We start from the raw sequence: 21718 nt of genomic DNA on the forward strand, positions 1-21718 counted from the left end.
CATGCCCTTGTCACCTCCCGGCTGGACTATTGTAATGCTCTCTACATGGGGCTCCCCTTGAAGAGCACTCAGAGGCTCCAACTGGTCCAGAATGCGGCTGCGGGGGTGGTTATGGGCGCAACTCGTTGTGCCCGCGTGACACCCCTCCTGCGCGAGCTGCACTGGCTCCCAGTGGTCTTTCGGGTGCAATTCAAGGTGTTGGTTACCACCTTCAAAGCGCTCCATGGCACAGGACCCGGGTACCTTCGAGACCGTCTTCTGCCACCAATAGCCTCCCACCGACCAGTCCGTTCCCACAGAGAGGGTCTCCTCAGGGTGCCATCAGCCAAGTTATGTCGGCTGGCGACACCCAGGGGGAGGGCCTTCTCTGTGGGAGCTCCAGCCCTGTGGAATGAACTGCCCCCGGAAATACGTAAGATCTCCGACCTCCAGGTGTTTTGCTGCGCACTGAAGACCCTGTTGTTCCGCCAGGCAGGGCTATCAACATAATAATTTTAAATTGGGGTATTTTAAATTTTTGGGGTTTTAAATCGGCCAAATCTATTTAATTATTTTAATTTTTAATTATTGTTGTGTCCTGTGTTTTTAAATTGGCTGTACACCGCCCTGAGTCCTTTGGGAGAAGGGCGGTATAGAAATAAAATTATTATTATTATTATTATTATGTCCTGTGTTCTGTCCGTGGACTGTTGAAAGGACCTTTGGTATACTGGGCCTTGAAACCCGGTATCCTGCGTACGAAAGGGCTGCCTGCAATATGAAAATGCTGGCTTGCGGTCTGTCCTTTTGTAGACGTTACTCTTGTTCCTTCCTTCTACTAAGATTGGGTCCATGGCTCCCCAAAGTGGGAACCACTCTTAAATGGAGCGGCTGCCAACTGCCACTTAGTTTTCATGTCTGCTTGCCAATGCCGTAGCCATAGGAGTCATCTAGAAGTAATATTGGAAGTTAGGGCCTGGGATGCAAATATAGCCAAATTAAGGGTTGCATCTGCGGATTACTCAGCTGCCGCAATCAGTTTATTTATGTCCTAATGCAAATGTCTTCCAGGGAAGCATGGGCCTGCATTTGTCGAAGCCAGATTAAGGACATTCTGGTGAAAAAGGACGCCGCTGTGGCTGATCAAATGGCCTATGCGGCTGCTTGATGGGCCTTGCGAGCAGAGAGTTCTGCCCTCCTGTCCTCAGCTCTTAGGCCTTTGGCTGAATCAGAGGGAAGTATGTTAGAAGTGGCCAAGCTGGCCATAGGGACATCAATGGTTGGAAGTGTCAGGAGCTCTTCAAGCTCTTGTTCCACCGTATACAGTTTTCTGTCCATGCCGCTAGGAGCAGACACAGACCCAGTTTGAGTCCACTGCCTTTGTATAATGTCAACAAAGAGCTTAGGTGATGGAATAGCCCCCTGCTCTGTGACTGGTTCAGTAAAAAGAAATTTGGTGGAATCGTGAGGGTCCGAAGATCCCTCAGATTGCCCCATGAGAGCCCCCATTTTAGCCATATTTTTAGACTTATGCAATAAAGTTTTAAATAGGTCATGCTGGAAAAGCCCGGTGGCAGCAGGTTTGTCAGGGATGACTCCCTCATCCTCGGAAAGGTTGTACTTTGCTATATCTTCGTTGCCCATAAATGGTAAGTCGCTATGATGTGAAGGAGAAGGAGAATGGAGCTCCTATAAATATTCACTGTCCAGATGTCCCCTAGAATGGGGGACCCATTGACAAGGCTCTGCCTCTGGCAATGGGGCCACAATACCTCTTTGTATGAGAGCTGCATCAATGACTCTTGAAATGGTATGTGCAATCATGTCACACATTTCCTGTGATATAGAGGGTAGATGCTTTTCCTACTGTTGGAGTCCCACCACGGTAGGAGTAAAAGTGGCAGATGGGTGAGAATGCCTGTGGCAATGGGAGGGCCCTGGGCCATGGTTGTTCCCTTCCAAGGAAGGATCCATGACCATGGCCTGAACTTCCTGTTCTTCCATTAAAGTGTTGGGAGACCAGCCTACTGGATTAGATTGATGGACCTGAGCCAAGGTCTCTGCCTGTGGGAGAGTGGTCAATCCCTTGTTGGATACTGAGATGGTAGTATCTTTGCAGGCCTCAACCCTTTTCTGTGCCTTGGCAAAGTGCTTTTCTAAAGCACGTTGCCTTCTCATGGCATCCTTATCCACAGCAGAGGAGGAAGATGCAGAAACAGAGGTCTTGGACCTGGTGGAAGGGCCCTTTGTCTGTGATCTCCCTCTCTTAGGGGCCGGAGCTTCCGCAGATGGGTACCTGAGGGGGAGGAAGTGGAGACGTGGGAAGGAGAATGGCTACGATCCACCATTTTGTAACAGTTAAGGCCCAGTAATTGGGGAGACTATCACTGTGAGGCTTGAGAAAACTCCCCTATTGTCTCAAGATGATAGAAGCAATCCTCCTGATGGTAAGAGGCTCAAGACTTGCACCAGCGCCAAGCTGACACCATGGCTTATAAGCGCCTGCAAACTTCAAGGGGGGGGGCAATTCAAAATGGCGCAAAGCCGACACCATGGCTTCCTAAGTGCCAATAATTCCGCTGTAGCCTCAGGCAAAGAATCGCACATCTGGCCCAAACAGCACGAAGCCAACACCACGGCTTCTTCTGTGCTCCGCTGCCGCTATAACTTACAATCCAAGCCTCTCCTTGGCACTGTGGCAAAGATCAGAGGCTTCACATGGTGTGAGGTAGCAAGCCGCTTTCACCGCGGCAAGTTCTATTTGCAGCTAAAATTGTTTGTTTGAATATTTCTGCTAGAAATGCACTGTTTAAGGAATCCAAGCAATGGAGCTAAGTCATATAGGTCTCTCTAGGCCAACTGACTTAACAAACTGAACCTCAACAGGAAGGAGGAGGAGTGGTTAAACAAATTTCAACTCAGTCTCTGGCCAATCAGATGAAGTTAACACCCATTGCATTAATGATGAAACAGTATTAAGTAACTTTTGGAATTCTTTACTATGTATAACTTTTTAAAAATGCATGAGGGACAAGACATGGTGATATATATATATATATATATATACATACATACATACATACATACATACACACACACACACCAGTATCTATAGATATGAACGACTTTATATACTTTTAGTATATTGTTAATAAAATATAACTGTTTTATTTTTTTAATAAACATATGAATTAAATGATAATTATTTTTTATTTTTTATTTGTTGTCTGTTACATTACATGAAATCATGTGAAAATGTCTTCTGCCGAAAAGGCTGCAACTTGGTTTGCTGCATGTGTAATTCCAGGTATTTACATATCTCAGAAGAAAACATATATCTAAACCAAAATAAAGTAGGCAATATTTTATTCAGGACATGTGACAAGGGACATTGTGATTTATAACTTTCATATTAAAGTATCTATGCAACAACCTGTAATACAGACTGAAACAGTTTGATTTCTTGGTTCTCCTTTTGCTATCAACATATTATTCCAAAGGATATTTTAAACTGTTTAGCCAGTTAGATGCATGTAAATAATATTTTTGTGATAGTATATATTACACATTAACATAGCAACATTATGTGTTTTGCAACAAATGACTCATATGAGTCAACTGCAAAGCTGAAAACTCAAAGAACCAAAGTTATCGAAGAATTAAATACAGACATAAAGAATACACATACCGTATTTTTTGGACTGTAAGATGCTCCAGACTATAAGACACTTTTGTCTTATAGCTTTTGGGGAGGAAAACAAGAAAAAAAAAATCTGCCTCTGCCTCCCAGCAATTTGCCTCCTTGCAGCAAACAGCAAACAGCAAACAGCCTTGTCAGCTTCAGCACAGCCTGATTTAGCACGAGCAGCTGATTGGCGGTTGGATCTGCCTCCTGGAATACCACCTATCAGCTGTTCCAGGCTGAGGGGATCACCACCGCCCATCGCCGCTGCCACCTATTGCTGCCTCTGCGCGCCCCATTTTCGGCCTCCATGCACCCCATTTTCGGCCTCCGTGTGTCCCTGTATGAATATGTGAAATGCAGTCACTCTTCACTGGATATTATAAGAATAATATTTTTGCAACTGGATTTTACAAAGCATTTTTTAGATTTGAGATCTAGAAGTAGAGTTTCTGAATTTACAGTATATCACATTCTGCATAGTATAATATTACTATGCAAATTCAAGTAGAAAGTTGTATGACTTGATTCATAAGTGTACATGGATATCTACATCCCTTTACTGAACAAATAAATTTTGTAGGGCATGTGATTAGAAATAACATATGGTACTTAAAAGACTGAGGAGCAAGCCACTATTTTAAACATATCTTAAACAACTTTTATCCAGTGCTGTATACAAATATGACCTACTTATTTCATGTCAACACCAATCATTTGGCTCAAAAAACCTAAATGAGATAATACCCATAGTATCTCTTTGCCAAACTAATCTACTGCCCTTTGGCCCCAGGCAACTCTCCATTATTTTTCAAAATACCGTTCGCTCAGGCAGGTGCTCACTCACACAATTCACTAGTGTATTTAGTCAGCATTTCTATAAGTTAAATCAAACTCCAACTTTTATTCCAAATTTTCCTTAAGTCTTCTCTACAGGCCAGATTAAAAACGGTTGGGATTAAAGATTAAAAAGGGCCTTATGAAGATTTAAAGGACATAAACAGTGGGAGAAATAAGTAATTTCTTCAATATTTATGTCATTCTCTAAGTTTCCTAGAACTCAAGTAAAGACTCTCCATATTTGAAGGGCTGTTATAGGAAAAGATAAAAGTTTAGATCAATTGTAGGAAATTTGGAAGAAGAGTGGAAACACTGAGAGAAACTGCTGCTCTTCCCTCACCTTCCTGATAATTTCTCCAAAGAAGTTAACATTCTTTTTTTATAACCCACTAGCAAGAATACAAAGCAAGAAAGGATTGCTAATTTTTTTCTCATGGTCAGCTGAAGCTTGAATAAGGAAAGAACCAGGGTTACATCTAGCTTGCTCCAGCTCTGTGAAAATTATTTTGTCCGTTCATTGAATTCCCTTCACTTAACAAAAGCATAGGGATAAAACTGGAAGGAACTGAAAAGTCAAGCTAATTCTTGTAAACTTTTAAGGATAGCTCTACTATGTAATAATCATAATTAAACAAATGTATATTAAATTTGAAAGTTTATGTAAATATGAATTAAAACTGATGGTTTTTATTATGGTCAGTTCATGTTATAATAAATTAGAGATAGCAATGAAAATTGCCATGGAGTAAATATGTGTTTTGCCAGCGAACACACCATACCTTTCCATATATCCCTGCATACTATTAACAAAAATGAGTACAGAAGACAAACTCTTACATGAGTTTTCCCTAAATATTATAGTATTAGTATCTGATAAAATGTATTCTTCCTTATGAAAGTTCATGCTACAATTCATCACTTTAAGATTTTTGCCTACACTTTCTGCAATGTTTGGTTAATGGTTTATGCTCTCACTGAGTCCCTTCTCCAGCTGGCCCACCTCTCTTAATTGTTTTTGCTATTGCCCATTACAATAATCTCTCTCTTTGGGTCTAATCTGAATCACTGTCCAGAGAAAGGACATATTGAGCAGTGGCAATTATTCATTTTGTTTTCTAAATCTTTACTTGCTTAGAGAAAGCACATGAAGAGGCAATGAAAACAAAAAAAAAAAAAATGGAGGGCAGGAGGCAGATTTGTGCGGAATGGGACTTTTAGTCTCTGACTTTTCATTCTCCTTGGGTGTTTCTCCTCGGGCAATTCTCTCCCGTCTTATCTCTTCAGTTGGCATGCCTCCAGTCATTTGCCGTGGGGAATGGGCCACCGGCCTCTTCATCCCAGACCCTTCGACATGGCTCATTCGCAGAAAGAAGCTTCGTCCCTTTGTCACAATTAGCCCCCAATTTGCTAGAGGGGGTGTAATAGAAATCCAGCCAAAGGAGAGAGGTGTAAAAGAATTTGCCAAAATGCCTTCCTTCCTTCCTTCCTTCCTTCCTTCCTTCCTTCCTTCCTTCCTTCCTTCCTCTCTCCCCCTCTCCCCACCAATACAGGGAGGAAAGTTGGTTTACTCGGAAGTAAGTCTCACTAAATTCAATGCTAGGATTTAAATCCAGAGAAAGGAGAGAGGTGTAAAAGAATTTGCCAAAATGCCTGACTTCCTTCCTTCCTCCCTCTCTCTCTTCCCTTCACCCAACTAGCCATGTTTGAGGCTCCTCTAGAGGGGTGGAGTTCCAAAAAACAATGTCCATCTTCCTTTATTTTATTTTACCCCCCCCCCCAACATAGCCTGGTCTCCAGTTCAGAAGAGGAACCAGCTGCTCTCTGCAGTGTGATCAAGTAAAATGGCCTTTTATCTCTGCACCTGCCTTCCCTTCCATTTTCAGACACACACACACACACACACACACACACACACACACACAACCTTTTGCTAAGCTCCACCCCTCTAGAGGAGCCTCAAACATGGCTAGTTGCCATGTTATGCTGTTATGGTGGGTAGATAGATGGATGGATGGATGGATGGATGGATGGATGGATGGATGGATGGAAGACGGAAGGAAGGAAGGAAGGAAGGAAGGAAGGAAGGAAGGAAGGAAGGAAGGAAGGAAGGAAAAATTCTCTTCCATTAGACCCTTCCAGACTTGGTTAACTAACTGGTTGAAAGAAGGGAGGAAGGGAGGAAGGGAGGGAGGCTTTTAGCCCACTCAGTAACAGTGTCCCTGTATTGGTTGGGGGGGGGGGAGAGAGAGAGAAGAAGGAAGAAAGGAAGTCAGGCATTTTGGCAAATTCTTTTACACCTCTCTCCTTTGGCTGGATTTAAATCCTAGCATTGAATTTAGTGAGACTTACTTCTGAGTAAATCAACTTTCCTCCCTGTATTGGTGGGGCGGGAGAGGAAGGAAGGAAGGAAGGCATTTTGGCAAATTCTTTTACACCTCTCTCCTTTGGCTGGATTTCTGTTACACCCCCTCTAGCCAATTGGTTGGGGGCTAATTGTCACAGAGGGCGGAACACCCAGGATGAACCCTCTTTCTGCGAATGGGCCGTGTCGAAGGGTCTGGGATGAAGAGGCCGGTGGCCCATTCCCTAAGCCTAGGCAAATGACTGGAGGCGTGCCAGCTGAGGAGGTAAGTCGGGGGAGAATCGCCCGAGGAGAAACGCCTGAGGAGAATGAAAAGTCAGAGACTAAAAGTCCTAGACCCGATTTAAGAGGCTTAGAGAATAAAAGTTGTATCCTATCCTAGAGTATTGACCCTAGGTTGGTACCTAACAACACCAGTTCTTAATAACAGTTTCTCAAAATGCTTTTTCAAACCTCTTTACACATTTAGATTTATTTACTAAAGAACTCAACATTATATTTTATTGGATTTTGATTTCATGATAAAAGCAGCAACATTTAAAAAATGTCTCAGTTAGAAATTCTTCTCCTATTGTTATTAGGATATGTGTCATCTTTTAAAACCCTGACTATACAAGGCATGCTAAGGAAAAAAAGCCTCTGCTAAATTATATGTTCAGCATCAGCATCAGACAGAGAAACACATTCAAGCAGAAGGTTCGAGTCTTAAGAAACATCTCATCCTAACTGATAAAAAAGAAACTGGAGAATTGATTTTGGCTGCACAAACGCAAACTATTCAAAGTAATGAAATAAAAGCCAGAATTGAAAAAAGTAATAATCAAATTACTCAAAGTGCAGATTGTACAAGGAAGTAGAAGAAACATTAGATCATATACTCAGCTTGTGTAAGAATATTATACAAACTAATTATAAACAGCATAACATAGTCACCAAATTGATCCATTGGAACATCTCTAAAAAAATATCATTTGCACATGTATATGTATTTGTTATATAGCTATAAACAATGAGATACTAGTCACCAAAATGATTCCCTGGAACATCTGTAAAAATTATAATTTGCCAGTAATGAAAAACTGGTGGGAACACAGAGTTCAAAAAGTAGTTGAAAATGAGCAGATTAAAATATTGTGGATTACTAAATATAAACTGGTAAAGTCTTTACATATACAGACCATATTTATCTGTAATTAAAAAACTAAAAGTGTTGATAATTTATGTAGCAATACCAGGGCACAGTAGAATAGAAGGCATAGTTTTAGAGAAGATCACAAAATATCAAGATCTGAAAATCTGAAAGATTATGACATAAACCAACTGTGGTAGTTCCAGTGGTTATCGGCAGATTAGCTGCCATACCAAAAAGCATTGGATTGCACTGAGAAATTCTGTGCATTGACAAAATTTTCTTCTGTTAATTACAAAAGGCCACAATGCTTGGATCTGCACATAGACATCACTCCTAGATTCTTGTGAAGAACTTGATGTGAATGAAAACAACCATCACTTGGTTGTTAATTGGCTGTTTGTTGCCGTAATTCGAGGATCAGACTCAATAATGAATTCAGACTTTTTATATTCAAACATAAGATTGTTTATTTACAGAAGGCATTCTATATTCACAGAGTGATTGCAGATAGAAGCGAGGAGAAAGAGTGTGCATCATCTTTTATACCAAGGAGGCGGGATTAGAAGTGGGGAGTGGTTAGTGAGGAATACATTAAGAAGGGGAGAATAAGTTAACTCTTGACATTCCAAGGATATATATATCTTTCATTCAAGAATGAGGCATTTACACATGACAAATCCCCCTCTAAATGCCGATTTGACACATAACAATAATTACATTCAGAATTAGAATAATATTGAACATACAATTTTGAGGTTAAATATTTATGTTGTTTGGATTGTAAAGGTTTAGTTAATATATCAGCTATTTGCTCTGTAGTATCACAATGAATAGCTTTGATGAATCCATTTTGAGATAATTGTCTTACATGTTTGTATTTGATATCTATATGCCTAGATCTTTGGCCAGTAGCGTCTGCTCTTGATATTTCTATTGCAGCTTTGTTATCTTCATATATAGTGAAGGGCTGAGATGGACACTTCCAAACATTAGTCAATAAATCATTGAACCAGATGAGATTGTTAGATGCTTTTGACAGACAAATATACTCTGCTTCAGTGGTTGAAGTAGCTACTAAATCCTGTTTCCCAGTATACCAGTAGACTGGGCAGTTGTTAAGGAAGAATACATAACCGGAAGTGCTCTTCCTACTCTTAGTGTCGCCTGCCCAGTCAGCGTCAGCATAACAAGTGAGGATAGGTTCTTTAACATTGTTTGGTTCTAACAATAGACAGAAATCTAAGCTGTGTTTCAAATATCTCAACACTCTCTTAATTGCTTCCCAATGGTAAATTAGGGGTTTACTGACATATCTGGACAACAAATTAAGGGGTAGAGCAATATCAGGTCTGGTCCAATTAGCAATATACAAAAGAGAACCAATAACTGACCTATAAAGCGTATTGTCATTAAACTCAGGAGATGATTCATTCATATTTTTTATGAAATCAGTCTGCATTGGGGTGTCACAAGGCTTTGCATTATTCATATTACATTTGTTCAAAAGTTCAATTATTTTATCCTTTTGAGATAATCTAAATCCTTTCTCCGTTTTACTGATGTGTACTCCTAGATATTTGTTTACTTTCCCCAATGATTTTAATGAGAAATGTTCTCCTAGTTTTGTTACAAAAATATCTCTCTTGTCTTTATGTTTGCCAATATACAAAATGTCATCCACATAAATTAATACAAATTCTAATGATTCACCTTCTCTTCTAACAAAAAAACAATTGTCTGCCGTTGTGGCATTGAAGTTCATGGTCTTGAGTACGTTGACCAAGCATTCATACCAACATTTGCCGGATTGCTTTAATCCATACAAACTTTTGTTCAGTAACCATGTTTCATTTCTATTTGTGTTTTTGCTATGTGGAGCTCTTACATATATTTCTTTATCAAGTTTCGCATGTAGATATGCAGTTTGTATATCATATTGAAAAACTTCAAGTTTAAGAGCTGAGGCTATCACTAAAGCTGTCTTAACACTTTCAGTTCTCACTGTGGGAGAATATGTGTCGGTATAATCCTCAGGATATCTTTGAGCAAAACCCTGTGCTACCAATCTTGCTTTATATAATGTGTTACCCCCTTCTAGATTTTTAATCTTAAATATCCACCTAGTGCCTATAATTGTCTTATCCTTTGGGACTGGTGTTGGAGTGAATACGTTAAATTCTCGTAAACTGTCCATTTCTTTGGCCATGGCTAGTTCCCATTTGTTTCTTTCTTCCAAAGGGAGTTTTAATACATCTTCATATGTGTTTGGTGTTGGTGTTTCATTATGTATGTGCATTATGTAATCTTTAAATCATTCAGGTACTTGATTTCTGTTACATCTGATTGTTCTTTCTGGTCTATCATTGTTATCATGTAAATATCTTGCCTCCTTTTGTGTTAATGAATCTATTTTGATTTTGGGACAATTTCCTATCCACGTTTTGGTGTTGTCTTTTTGTGTGTCACAGGTTTGCCTTTCTTGTTTTGTTCTACCTTGTGTTTTAATATTAGGCCTTGTCATTGGGAGTATTTCATTGAGATGTATTTTAGACCAATTGGCGTGTTCGTGAAATACAGCGGTCCTAGAGATTATGAATTTGTTGTTATTGTCAATAAATCTATATCCTTTTGTACCTGTTTCATAACCCATGAATCTAAGCCTTCTGGACACATTATCCCCCTTACGTCTTAATTGTTTCGGTATATGTACATCTGCTGTAACTCCAAACACATGCATGTGGGCTATCTTAGGTTTTTTACTATACATCAGTTCGTATGGTGTTTTGTTTATGACGCTAGACCAAAGTCGGTTGAGCGTATAATTGGAATATAATAGGGCTTCTGACCAGAAATGCTTACCTAACCCAGCATCCTCTAATCCTCTAACCCAGCATCCACCTAATCATAGTTTGTAGTATCGAGTTTCATCGTTCTACTACTCCATTTTGAAAAGCAGAGAAAGGACTAGAAGTGAAATGCAACATTCCTTTTGATTTTAGCCATTGAGAGAATTCTCTTGACATGAATTCAGACCCTCTGTCTGTCATGATTTGTTTGATTTGTGTGTGATGCTGTGTTTCCACACGTTTATAAAATTCTTTAAATTTTTGAAATGTTTCATCTTTATGTCTTAAGGTGTAGACAAAGCCATAACGACTGAAGTCGTCTACAATAGTGAGGAAATATCATTTTTTGTATGTAATTGATGGAGTTAATGGGCCAACTAGATCCATATGCACTAGATTAAAAATATGATTTGATGATCTTGTTGCCTTTTTGGGTCTGGGCTTGGTTCTCAGTTTTGAAGACTTACATACTGAACATTCCAGGTAATTTTTACAGTCTTTTATTTTAACACCTTCAGCATGTTCAATCATTTTTTGTATTACAGGAAAACTGGCATGTCCTAATTTTCTATGTAATATGTGTGCACATTCATCATGAATTGGCTTTCCAATTATGGGTTTTTTGTTATTGTGTGTATTGTTATCAGATGTAGTTTCATCATTATGTTCTGATTCATGTTCTTCATTGTCACTATCTATATCATTTTCTGTTTCTGTGCTAGTGTTAGTTTCTACGTTTGAATTAATGTTGTGTAGCCATTTTTCTTCTGTAATTAAATATGGTAAATCTCCTTTGATAATTATATTACCTATGTTTATTTTGTTTTTCTCTAGAGTCACTTTTCCTTTTCAGAATATTATATTTATGTTAGAGTCCCTGCTTAGCTTTATTGCACTGAGAATGTTGTGAGGTATTTTGGGTATTAATAGTACCCCCTCTATTTTCCCTAGACCGGGTAATTCTACATTTCCTCTTCCAATAACTTGGACTTCCTCTTGGTTTGCTACTTTAATTACAAATTTATCTTCAACAAAGGAAGATAATATTTTCTTATCGTGTGTTGTGTGATTTGTTGCTCCGGAATCAATGAGCCAAGCATTGTCCTTTGAGTCTTGATTTTTGATTATTGTGTGTTTACCTAATCTGTATAATGATCCGGACTTTCTGTCCCTTGAGTTGTCTCTGCCCCCTCTATGTTCTCTAAAGTTTGGTGAATTTCTGTGTCTATATCTGTCCATGGATGATTGTCTATCGTGATATCTGTTTCTTGTGTCATGTCTTTGTCTCTCTCTAGGAGGTTTTGGACAGTCTCTCCTATAATGTTCTTTAGACCCACAGTTATAACACTCTATTGTGTCCTGATGCCTGTCTTGGAATACTACCCTTTTGATCTGTCTATGCTCTTTGTGTGTACTGTAGCGGCTTCTTCTGAAATTATCTTCAGCAATTAATCTATTTGATAAACTCTCTATAGATAGATAGCCTAAGTTAATTGTATCTAAATGTGATATGAAGTTGTCCCATGATGGGTCTAATGAATTAATAATAACACTTTTCATTGTCTGGTCAGATATTATTTCTCCCCTTAAATGAAGTTCTGCTCTAGTTGTGTTCAGTAATAGTAAATGTTCACTTATAATAGTCCCAGGTTTTATCCTGGCTGAGAAAAAGTTTTTAGACATTCTAGTTGTGGTTGCCACACTTTCACTATGAAACAGTTTAAACATACAATGAATTATTTCTGAGACAGTTAGATTATGCTTAATACTATGATAAATAGCAGGTGATATACTAGAGATTAGTAAATAAAATGCTCTGTGATGTAGACAGTCCAATTTTAGTGTCCATGGTTTTTTAGGAGGGTTAGTTATGAAAAATAACAAATTTTCTTTTAAGAAAAGAACCTGGAGTTGCTGACTCCATTCCTGTAAGTTAACACCGTCTATTCTCAATTTTGGAAAATCATTAGGCAAATTTCCAATGTTATTTGTTGCATTACTTACAGCTGGAGGCTGTCCATGGTCCTGTATATGCTGATAATTGCAGAATGGTGTAGGGATACTTGCGACTAGTCTGAATGGTTCCCTCTGTTCTTTATTATCTCTATGTTCGTCTGGGCGTATTTGCGCATGCGCGTAGATCATTTTGTTCCTGAAGCTGTCGGGGGAGGTTCTTGCCGCTGCAGCTCCCTCGCAGTGCTCTTCCTCTGATGACTCGCTCTCTGGCTCGACTTTAGGTGTCCAGGTGTGGATCGGGGCTTGCTTCTTCTCATCGTAGTCATCTTGGTTGAGGTTTCTGGCTCCCGGAAGCGTCTGCGGTGTGGGCGAGTACTTGCAAGGCTCTCTGGGTTCGGGCGTTAGTGCTCTCGTCGGTCGATTCGGAGTGGATGGATGCTGAGACGCTTGCTCGTTTGCTTCTGTATCTTTGCCTTTGGATTGTGCAGTTTGTCTTTTCTTTGTTATTTGATTGACTGTCTTTGGTACTTTCGTTGATTTCTTTGAGATTTTTAGATTCGGGCCGAAGGCTGCAAAGAGTGTTTTCATAGCTGTTTCGATTTGTAGTTCGGTTGATGTTTCTTTGGTGTCTGTATCAGATTCTTCTGATGAGTAGAATTTTTCTTTTTTATTTCTTATGCTGTGTAGAGCTTTTCGCGCCAGCCATTTTGAACTCTGCTTTCTGATTGGTTCTGAGTCAGCCATTTTGGCGGGCTGACAAAACCAAGATGGCTGCCATTCAAAATTTTGTGCGGGACCGTTAGTCTTTCTTTTAGTTATATTTTCATCTATGGGTAATTCGCTTACCATTTTGTGGTCTTTTGGTTCTGGTGTGTTGATGTGGTTTTCTCTCGCTGCTCCGCTATCTTTTATGATGTCTTGGAGGTTCGTGATGAGATTTTTGTCATCTTTTTGGCATTTCAGCAGTCTTAGTATTTCTAATCTGAGCATGTTGTTTTCTGTCTCGCTCGCTTCTTGGTCGTCGGGTTCATCGATTACCTCTTCGTCGTCTGTAGTGAAGTTTTCAGATTCTTTTGTCATTTTTATTGTAGATTCATCGATCATTTCTTGATCTGTTTCCATTTCTTTGTTGTGTGCCCTGGTGTTGGATCTTTCTCTTTTGTTTCTGGAGTTTTCTTTCTTTGGCATGTCTGTTTCTTATTGAGTCAGCCAACCATCCTCTGCTACCAGATTGTTGCCGTAATTTGAGGATCAGACTCAATAATGAATTCAGACTTTTTATATTCAAACATAAGATTTTTTATTTACAGAAGACATTCTATATTCACAGAGTGATTGCAGATAGAAGCAAGGAGAAAGAGTGTGCATCATCTTTTATACCAAGGAGGCGGGATTAGAAGTGGGGAGTGGTTAGTGAGGAATACATTAGGAAGGGGAGAATAAGTTAACTCTTGACATTCCATGGATATATATATCTTTCATTCAAGAATGAAGCATTTACACATGACACTGTTGTGATTTCATGTTGTGTATAATAATAATAATACTATTAATAACATTGAAAACTCACCATCAGTCTATCACAACAGGCAACTTTACATGCAACAGATTATATTCTAGGACAATATCTTTAACACCATCAAATAACATCTGCCTATCCCAGGTCCTTGGGAAGGACTTGATAGGCGGATAAAAATGCAAAATGAAAGCTAAACATCGGGCTGACTGTGCAACAAACTGTAATATGTGTAATATACTGTCTGACTCCCAGCAACTTTATGATGGAGCCCTTCTGAATTAGAAAGGAAAAATATAGCATCATCTTCTGAAAGGAGTCTTACAATAACCAGAATTATTGCAACTGAGGGGTTGACAAATTAAGGAATCAAGAACTACTTTGAACTACTTTCCTGTAAGATCTTTGCTGCTAATAGGAGAGCCAATTATCCAGTAGGCCTTCACCCTTTTAGCCTTCCAGAAGGCCATCAGGACCTGTTTTTTTACCCAATTGATGGGATGGAGTAATTGGAGCCTGTAAATGATTGTTGGGCATTCTAGGAGAATGATTGAAAAGCCAAATATCTATGAATATTCTCAATTATCCAGGTCATGGTTGTCCCAAAGGTGCTTTTTCAAAGACCACTGGACTTTCACTTTCTTAGTTTTTACCTTGAAAAAGTTTTTGCTTCTGAGGAATTTTTTTGGATGAGAAGTGAATTTTTTTCAAGGAAAAACCTGAGAAAGTCCAGTTGCCTTTTGAAAAGCACCTTTGGGATGACTGAGAAAGCAGTTTTTAATTTTTGTTTCGCTTTATGGTTTTGTTATTAGATGTTATATATCACCCAGAGTTGTACTCTTAGATGGGAAATCATACAAATATTTTAAATAACATGATTTTGAAAGTCTACCAAACATACGTTTCTAATGCTTTCCTTTTTGTGGGAATCTCCTTGTTATAGCCCTGCTTCTTGTCTTGCTGTTTCCTCTGTGGTCCCATGTTCTGTTAGATACTGTACCCCAGAAATCTACTTAGCAAGGTAACCAAAAAAGTGATAGTTGATGGACTTAAAAGCTACTGAAAGATGTAAGGGATCTACCAAAGTCTTTGAGGACATATTCTCCACTATCTATCCCTGCACAGGACACATAAAATTAGTTCTGAATTGGGATCCATTTTAATTGGGTTCCATTTTAATGGGAAGTGAATCACTTTCTATTAAGAGAGCTTGTAAATTAATTCTTGTAATAATCATTTGTATACTAGAATTTGAACAAAGAATGAATGTTATATGAAAACATTTAACTATTTCAAATAAAATACCTTGTTCCTTTTGGTAGAAAAATAGAATATTTCTGTTCATATGAAATATGCAGTATTTAATAACATATGTCATCCTGAAGATATCTGGAGACAAATATGCTTTCACGTTAGCACTTTAATAGTGCTAATACATTTCAAAGATTGGAATTTCAGATATTGATCCATATTTAATTTTTTAACAGGTCATTGATTTTATTCGGTAAAAATGTGCCATTTATTGAAAGAAGAAATGCCTGATAACAGTGAGCTTGATACAGGGACAGAGTTAATGAGTTCCTTCATCTTAATACCTTGTGGCTATTTTATGTAATTCACTAAAATGCAGTTTCCAGAGTGGAAAATATATCCCTCAGAAACAATGACAACTCAGATGTAGGAAGGATCATAAATATTTTACTATGGAAAATTCTTTATGGATTAGTAGTATATTTATTAATATCCTAGGTTTGCTACATATTCTAGAGTGTAAATATGTATAAGATTTCTTGTATTTAAATGCCTGTTCATGCCAGAAATATATATCCTTTGATATAAAGAAATAGAATAAGCTAAATAGTTTGGAGGGACAAACTATCTAGCCAAAGGTCCATGGAACACAAAACTGCTTATAACAATATGATTATAGGAAGCTAAAGTATAGGAATCACTAAGAGTAACTGAAGAACATTTGGCTTTGTATAACGCATGGTCTGGCATAACAAAGGATTATGCAATTATGCCAAAGTCTCTAATGACTCAAGCAAATGATTGACTGCTTTGAGTAATGTGGGAGAAGCCATAGAAAATCTGGAAAACAAAATTCTATGAATGCTGAGTGTGCAAACAGAAGCAGATGGGGCTCAGACATGACCCTCAGCTCGGTATGAGTGGGGTGCCTTGCCTGCTGGGGAGGAGGGGGGCCATTGGGATGGGGGAGGGGATCTCTGGGGTGTTAGAGAGCCGGAGAATTGTGGTTGTGACTGGGAGAGGTAGATATGGCGGGAGCCGAGGGGTAGGCTGCGCTCGGGGAACTAGGACTCGCTGTCTCAAAGCGATTACTTGTTCTGGCCCTCTGGTTCTGGTTCACTGGGCTCGCCTCATATACCTGGTGTCTTGGAATGTCAGGGCCCTGGCCTCAGGCTGCTGCTGTTTAATGCCAGATCTGCTGTTAACAAGGCCCCCCTCGTTAGGGACTTAATCCTGGAGGAGGGGGCTGACCTGGTATGCATAACTGAGACCTGGCTGGGCCAGGAGGTTTGTGTGTCCCTCTCAGAGATGTGCCCAGATGTTGCATCAGCTGCGACTCCAGGGAAGGGGTGGAGGATTGGCAGCTATTGTCTGGAAGAGTCTTTGCCCTCGCAGGATCCCTGCCCCTGAGATTGTTGGGTGTGAGTCTCTCCTCTTGAGGTTGGACTCAGGGGTTCAATTGGGCTTATTGCTGATGTACCTACCTCCCAGCTGCATTACAACAGCCCTGCCTGTGCTGCTAGAGGCGGTAGCTGGTCTGGCGGTGGAGTTCCCCAGGCTTATGGTACTGGGGGACTTCAATTTGCCATCACTTGGCGAATCTTCAGATGCGGCTCAGGAATTCATGGTTCCATGACAACCATGGACCTGACCCAAGTAGTTCAGGGTCCAACTCATAGGGGGGGACACACACTTGACCTGGTGTTTGTCTCGGGGCAGTGGAGATATGATCTGGAATTAAGGGGTATAGATGCTTCTCCCTTGTCGTGGTCAGATCATTTCCTGCTGAGGTTAGACTTCAGGACGCTACTCCTCCATCGCAGGGAGGCGGAACCGATTAAGTGGTTCCGCCCCAGGTGCCTAATGGACCCTGAAGGGTTCCAGAAGGAGCTTGGGGAGATACCTGACTCCCTTGTCCACAGTCCGGCTGAGTCCCTGGTGGCTGCCTGGAATAGGGCAGCATCTGGGGCACTGGACCAGATTGTGCCTTTGCAACCTCTTCATGGCGGTGGATCCAGGAAAGCTCCCTGGTTTACCGAGGAATTCCAGGAGATGAAGCGCCAGAAGAGAATCTAGAGCAATGCTGGAGGACCAGTAACTCCGAATCTGACCGAACACTCTTAAGAGTCTTTATTAGGACTTATTTAGTGGCAATACGGGTGGCAAAATATTCACATTTTTCTGCACTTATTGCATCTGCTGATTCATGCCCAGCCGCCCTATTTAGGGTGACTCGCTACCTCCTTAATGTAGGGGGAATGGAGGAGCCCTTTCAGGGTAGAGCTGAGGAGTTTGTGCAGTTTCTGTCAGATAAAGTCGCTCAGATTCGGATGGACCTGGACTCTGATTGGGCAATTCTGACCGAGATGATGGGGGCAGGTCTTAGTCCTAGTGTGTGGGATGAGTTTGAGCCGGTGACTCCTGAGGAAGTGGTCAAGGCTGTAGGAGCGATGAGTTCCTCCACTTGTTTGTTGGACCTGTGCCCCTCCTGGCTGGTTTTGGCCAGCAGGGAGATGACAGGAGGCAGGCTCCAGGCTTTAGTTAATGCGTCCTTCAGGGAAGAGGCCTTCCCGCAACCATTAAAGGAAGCAGTTGTAAGGCCTCTCCTCAAGAAGCCTTCCCTGGATCCAGCAGAATTAAAGAACTTTCATCCAGTCTCCAACCTACCCTTTGTGGGAAAGGTTGTAGAGAAAGTGGTGGCACTTCAGCTCCTGCGGTCATTGGAGGAAACAGATTATCTAGACCTTTTTCAGTCTGGCTTCAGGCCTGGCTACAGCACGGAAACTGCTTTGGTTACGCTGATGGATGATCTCTGGCGAGGCCGAGATGGGGGTCATTCCTCCATCTTGGTGCTACTTGACCTCTCAGCGGCTTTCAATACCATTGACCATGGTATCCTTTCGGGACGACTAAGGGAGTTGGGAGTGGGAGGCACCGTGTTACGGTGGTTCTACTCCTATCTCTCTGGCCGGTCACAGTCGGTGTTGGTAGGAGGACAGAGGTCGACCCCTAGGCCCCTCATTTGTGGGGTGCCTCAGGGCTTGGTCCTCTCTCCCCTCCCATTTAACATCTACATGAAGCCGCTGGGTGAAATCATCCAACACGGGCTGAGGTATCAGCAATACGCGGATGATACCCAGCTGTATATCTCTACCCCGCGTCAATTCAGTGATGCGGTGGATGTGATGTGCCGGTGCCTGGAGGCTGTGAGGGTCTGGATGGGAGTCAACAGGCTCAGACTTAACCCAGACAAGACCGAGTGGCTGTGGGTATTGCCTCCTAAAGACTATGTTGATTGTCCATCCTTGGTTCTGGGGGGGGGGAGAAATTGTCCCCCTCAGAACAGGCTCACAATTTGGGTGTCCTCCTAGACTCACAGCTAAGATTAGAGCAACATCTGACAGCTGTGGCTAGGAGGACCTTTGCACAGGTTCACCTGGTGCACCAATTGCAACCCTACTTGGATCAGGAGGCTCTCCTCACAGTCACTCATGCCCTTGTCACCTCACGGTTAGATTATTGCAACACGCTCTACATGGGGCTACCCTTGAAAAGTGTTTAGAAACTACAGTTGGTCCAGAACGCAGCCGCACGAGCTGCGTGGGTGCATCTAGGTACACCCACATTACACCAATTCTCCGCGAGCTGCACTGGCTCCCTATTGGTCTCCGGTCACAATTCAAGGTGTTGGTTATTACCTTTAAAGCCCTACATGGCTCAGGGCCAGGTTATCTTCAAGACCGCCTTCTGCCGCATAGCTCCCAGCGACCAGTAATATCCACAGAGTTTATTTTATTTATTTATTTATTTATTCGGCTTATATGCCGCCCTATCTCACAATGGACTCAGGGCGGCTCACAACAATAAAACACAAGCCACAATAAAAATAAAGACTAAAATCTAAAAAATTTAAAATTAACCCATTAAAACCCTTAAAACCCCATCATCAGACCAGGTCAAGGGATTTGAAAAGCCAGGTTTTTAATTCCCGGCGGAAGGTGCGAAGGTCGGGCGCTAGTTGGAGCTCCAAGGGGAGTTGATTCCAGAGGGTGGGCGCCCCAACCGAGAAGGATCTACTCCTGGGGGCCGCCAGCCGCCACTGTCTAGCTGACGGCACCCTGAGTAAGCCCTCTCTATGGGCGCAAACCGGGAGATGGGATGTTGTTGCTGGCTGTAGGTGGTCGGCCAAATATCCTGGTCCTAAGCCATGTAGGGCTTTATAGGTCAACACCAGCACCTTGAATCTCACCCGGAGGGCAACCGGTAGCCAATGCAAACTGCGCAGGAGGGGTGTAACATGGGAGTATCGGGATTCTCCCATCACAACCCGCGCAGCTGCATTTTGCACCAGCTGAAGCCTCCGAGTGGTCCTCAAGGGCAGCCCCATGTAGAGAGCGTTGCAGTAGTCAATCCGTGAGGTGACCAGCACATGAGTAACTGTGTGTAGGGCATCTCGGTCCAAGTAGGGACGCAACTGGTGCACCAGACGTATCTGGGCAAATGCCCCCCTGGTCACGGTCGTTATCTGGTCTTCTAAACTCAACCGTGAATCCAGAAGGACGCCCAAGTTGCGCACCCTGTCTACAGGGGGAAAAACTTCACCCTATATAGTCAGCGATGGCACCTCTCCCCTGAACCGAGATGACGGTACCCACAGCCACTCTGTCTTGGTCAGGTTGAGTTGCAATTTGTTTATGCCCATCCAGACCCGTACCGCTTCCAGGCACTGGGCCATCACATCGAGGGCATCACTGGGTTGGTTCGGGCTGGAAATATAAAGCTGAGTATCATCAGCGTACTGATGATACCTCATCCCAAAGCCACGGATGATCTCCCCTAGCGGTTTCATATAGATGTTGAACAGGAGAGGTGAGAGAACCGACCCCTGAGGCACCCCACAGGTGAGGGGCCTCAAGGTCGATCTCTGCCCCCCCACTAACACTGCTTGCGTTCGACCCAAGAGGTAGGAGGAGAACCACCATAAAACAGTGCCTCCCATTCCCAATCTCTCGAGGCGACGCAGCAAGATACCGTGGTCGATGGTATCAAATGCTGCCGAAAGATCCAGAAGGACCAGAACAGAGGAAAAACCTCTGTCTCGGGCCCTCCAGAGATCATCCACCAGTGCTGTACCCGGGCCTGAAACCCGATTGGCACGGGTCGAGGTAATCAGCTTCATCCAGGACCAGCGGGAGCTGACGTGCAACCACATTCTCAACAACCTTCGCTAAAAAGTGAAGGTTGGAGACTGGACAAAAATGATTTAATACAGCTGGGTCCAAGGCCAGCTTCTTGAGGAGGGGCCTCACCACTGCCTCCTTCAAGGCAGTCAGGAAGTTTCCCTCCCTCAAAGAAGCCGCTATCACCGCCTGGATCCAGCCTCGTGTCACCTCCCGGGCCGAATAAACCAGCCAGGAGGGACATGGGTCCAACACACAGGTTGTCGCACTCAGCTTCCCCATGATCCTGTCCACTTCCTCTGGGGTAACAGAATCGAACTCTTCCCAAAACACAGGACCCGCTGTCTCACCCCCGTCTGACTCTGTCCAGTCAGAGTCCAAGCCGTCCTGAATCCGAGCAATTTTGTCCGACAGGTGCTGACCAAACTCCTCGGCTCGTCCCTGTAAAGGATCTTCCCTCATCCTCTGATTTAAGAGGGAGCGGGACACCCTGAACAGGGCAGCCGGGCGATTCTCTGCGGACGCGATGACATCGGTGAAGTAGCGGCGCTTTGCCGCCACCAGCTCCACCAGGTAGGCCCGTGTGGCCAACCTTAATTGAAATCGGTCGGATTCGGAACAGCCCGCTCTCCAACAGCTCTCTAGGCCTCGTCTACGCTGCTTCATCTCCCGGAGCTCCTCGGTTAACCAGGGAGCCGGCCGGGATCTGCGACGAGTCAGAGGACGCAAAGGAACAACCCGGTCAAGAGCCCCGGTAGCAGCCTCTTCCCAGGCCTCCACCAGGGTCATGACCGGGACGTGGGAGAGAGAGAGAGGTATCATCCCAAGCTCCTTCTGGAACCTCTCAGGGTCCATCAGGCGCCTGGGGCAGAACCAGATGGTCAGGTCTGCCTCCCAGCGAGGAGGGGCGGTGTAATGGAAGCCTAGCTGAAGGAGATAATGGTCGGTCCATGACAGGGGATAAATAGTAGGAG

At 42.5% G+C, this 21718-nt stretch overlaps 1 protein-coding gene across 8 annotated transcripts in view; it reads right to left on the bottom strand.

Annotated features, from left to right (window-relative positions):
• The window catches only part of FOXP2 (forkhead box P2), a 459756-nt gene that overhangs the window by 407743 nt on the left and 30295 nt on the right, over positions 1-21718 (bottom strand). The window contains exon 2 of one of the 8 annotated variants that reach the window (XM_070947597.1): positions 3842-3868. The exons of the other annotated variants lie outside the window; for them this stretch is intronic. Within the exon in view, the coding sequence (XP_070803698.1) occupies positions 3842-3868 (27 nt within the window). The remainder of the gene's footprint in view (positions 1-3841; positions 3869-21718) is intronic. 8 annotated transcript variants of the gene reach the window in all.

The sequence above is a fragment of the Pituophis catenifer genome, unplaced genomic scaffold (genome assembly GCF_029215685.1).
Source record: "Pituophis catenifer annectens isolate HBS135680 unplaced genomic scaffold, rPitCat1.0.hap2 SCAF_7, whole genome shotgun sequence".
In the NCBI taxonomy this organism is placed as follows: Eukaryota; Metazoa; Chordata; class Lepidosauria; order Squamata; family Colubridae; genus Pituophis; species Pituophis catenifer.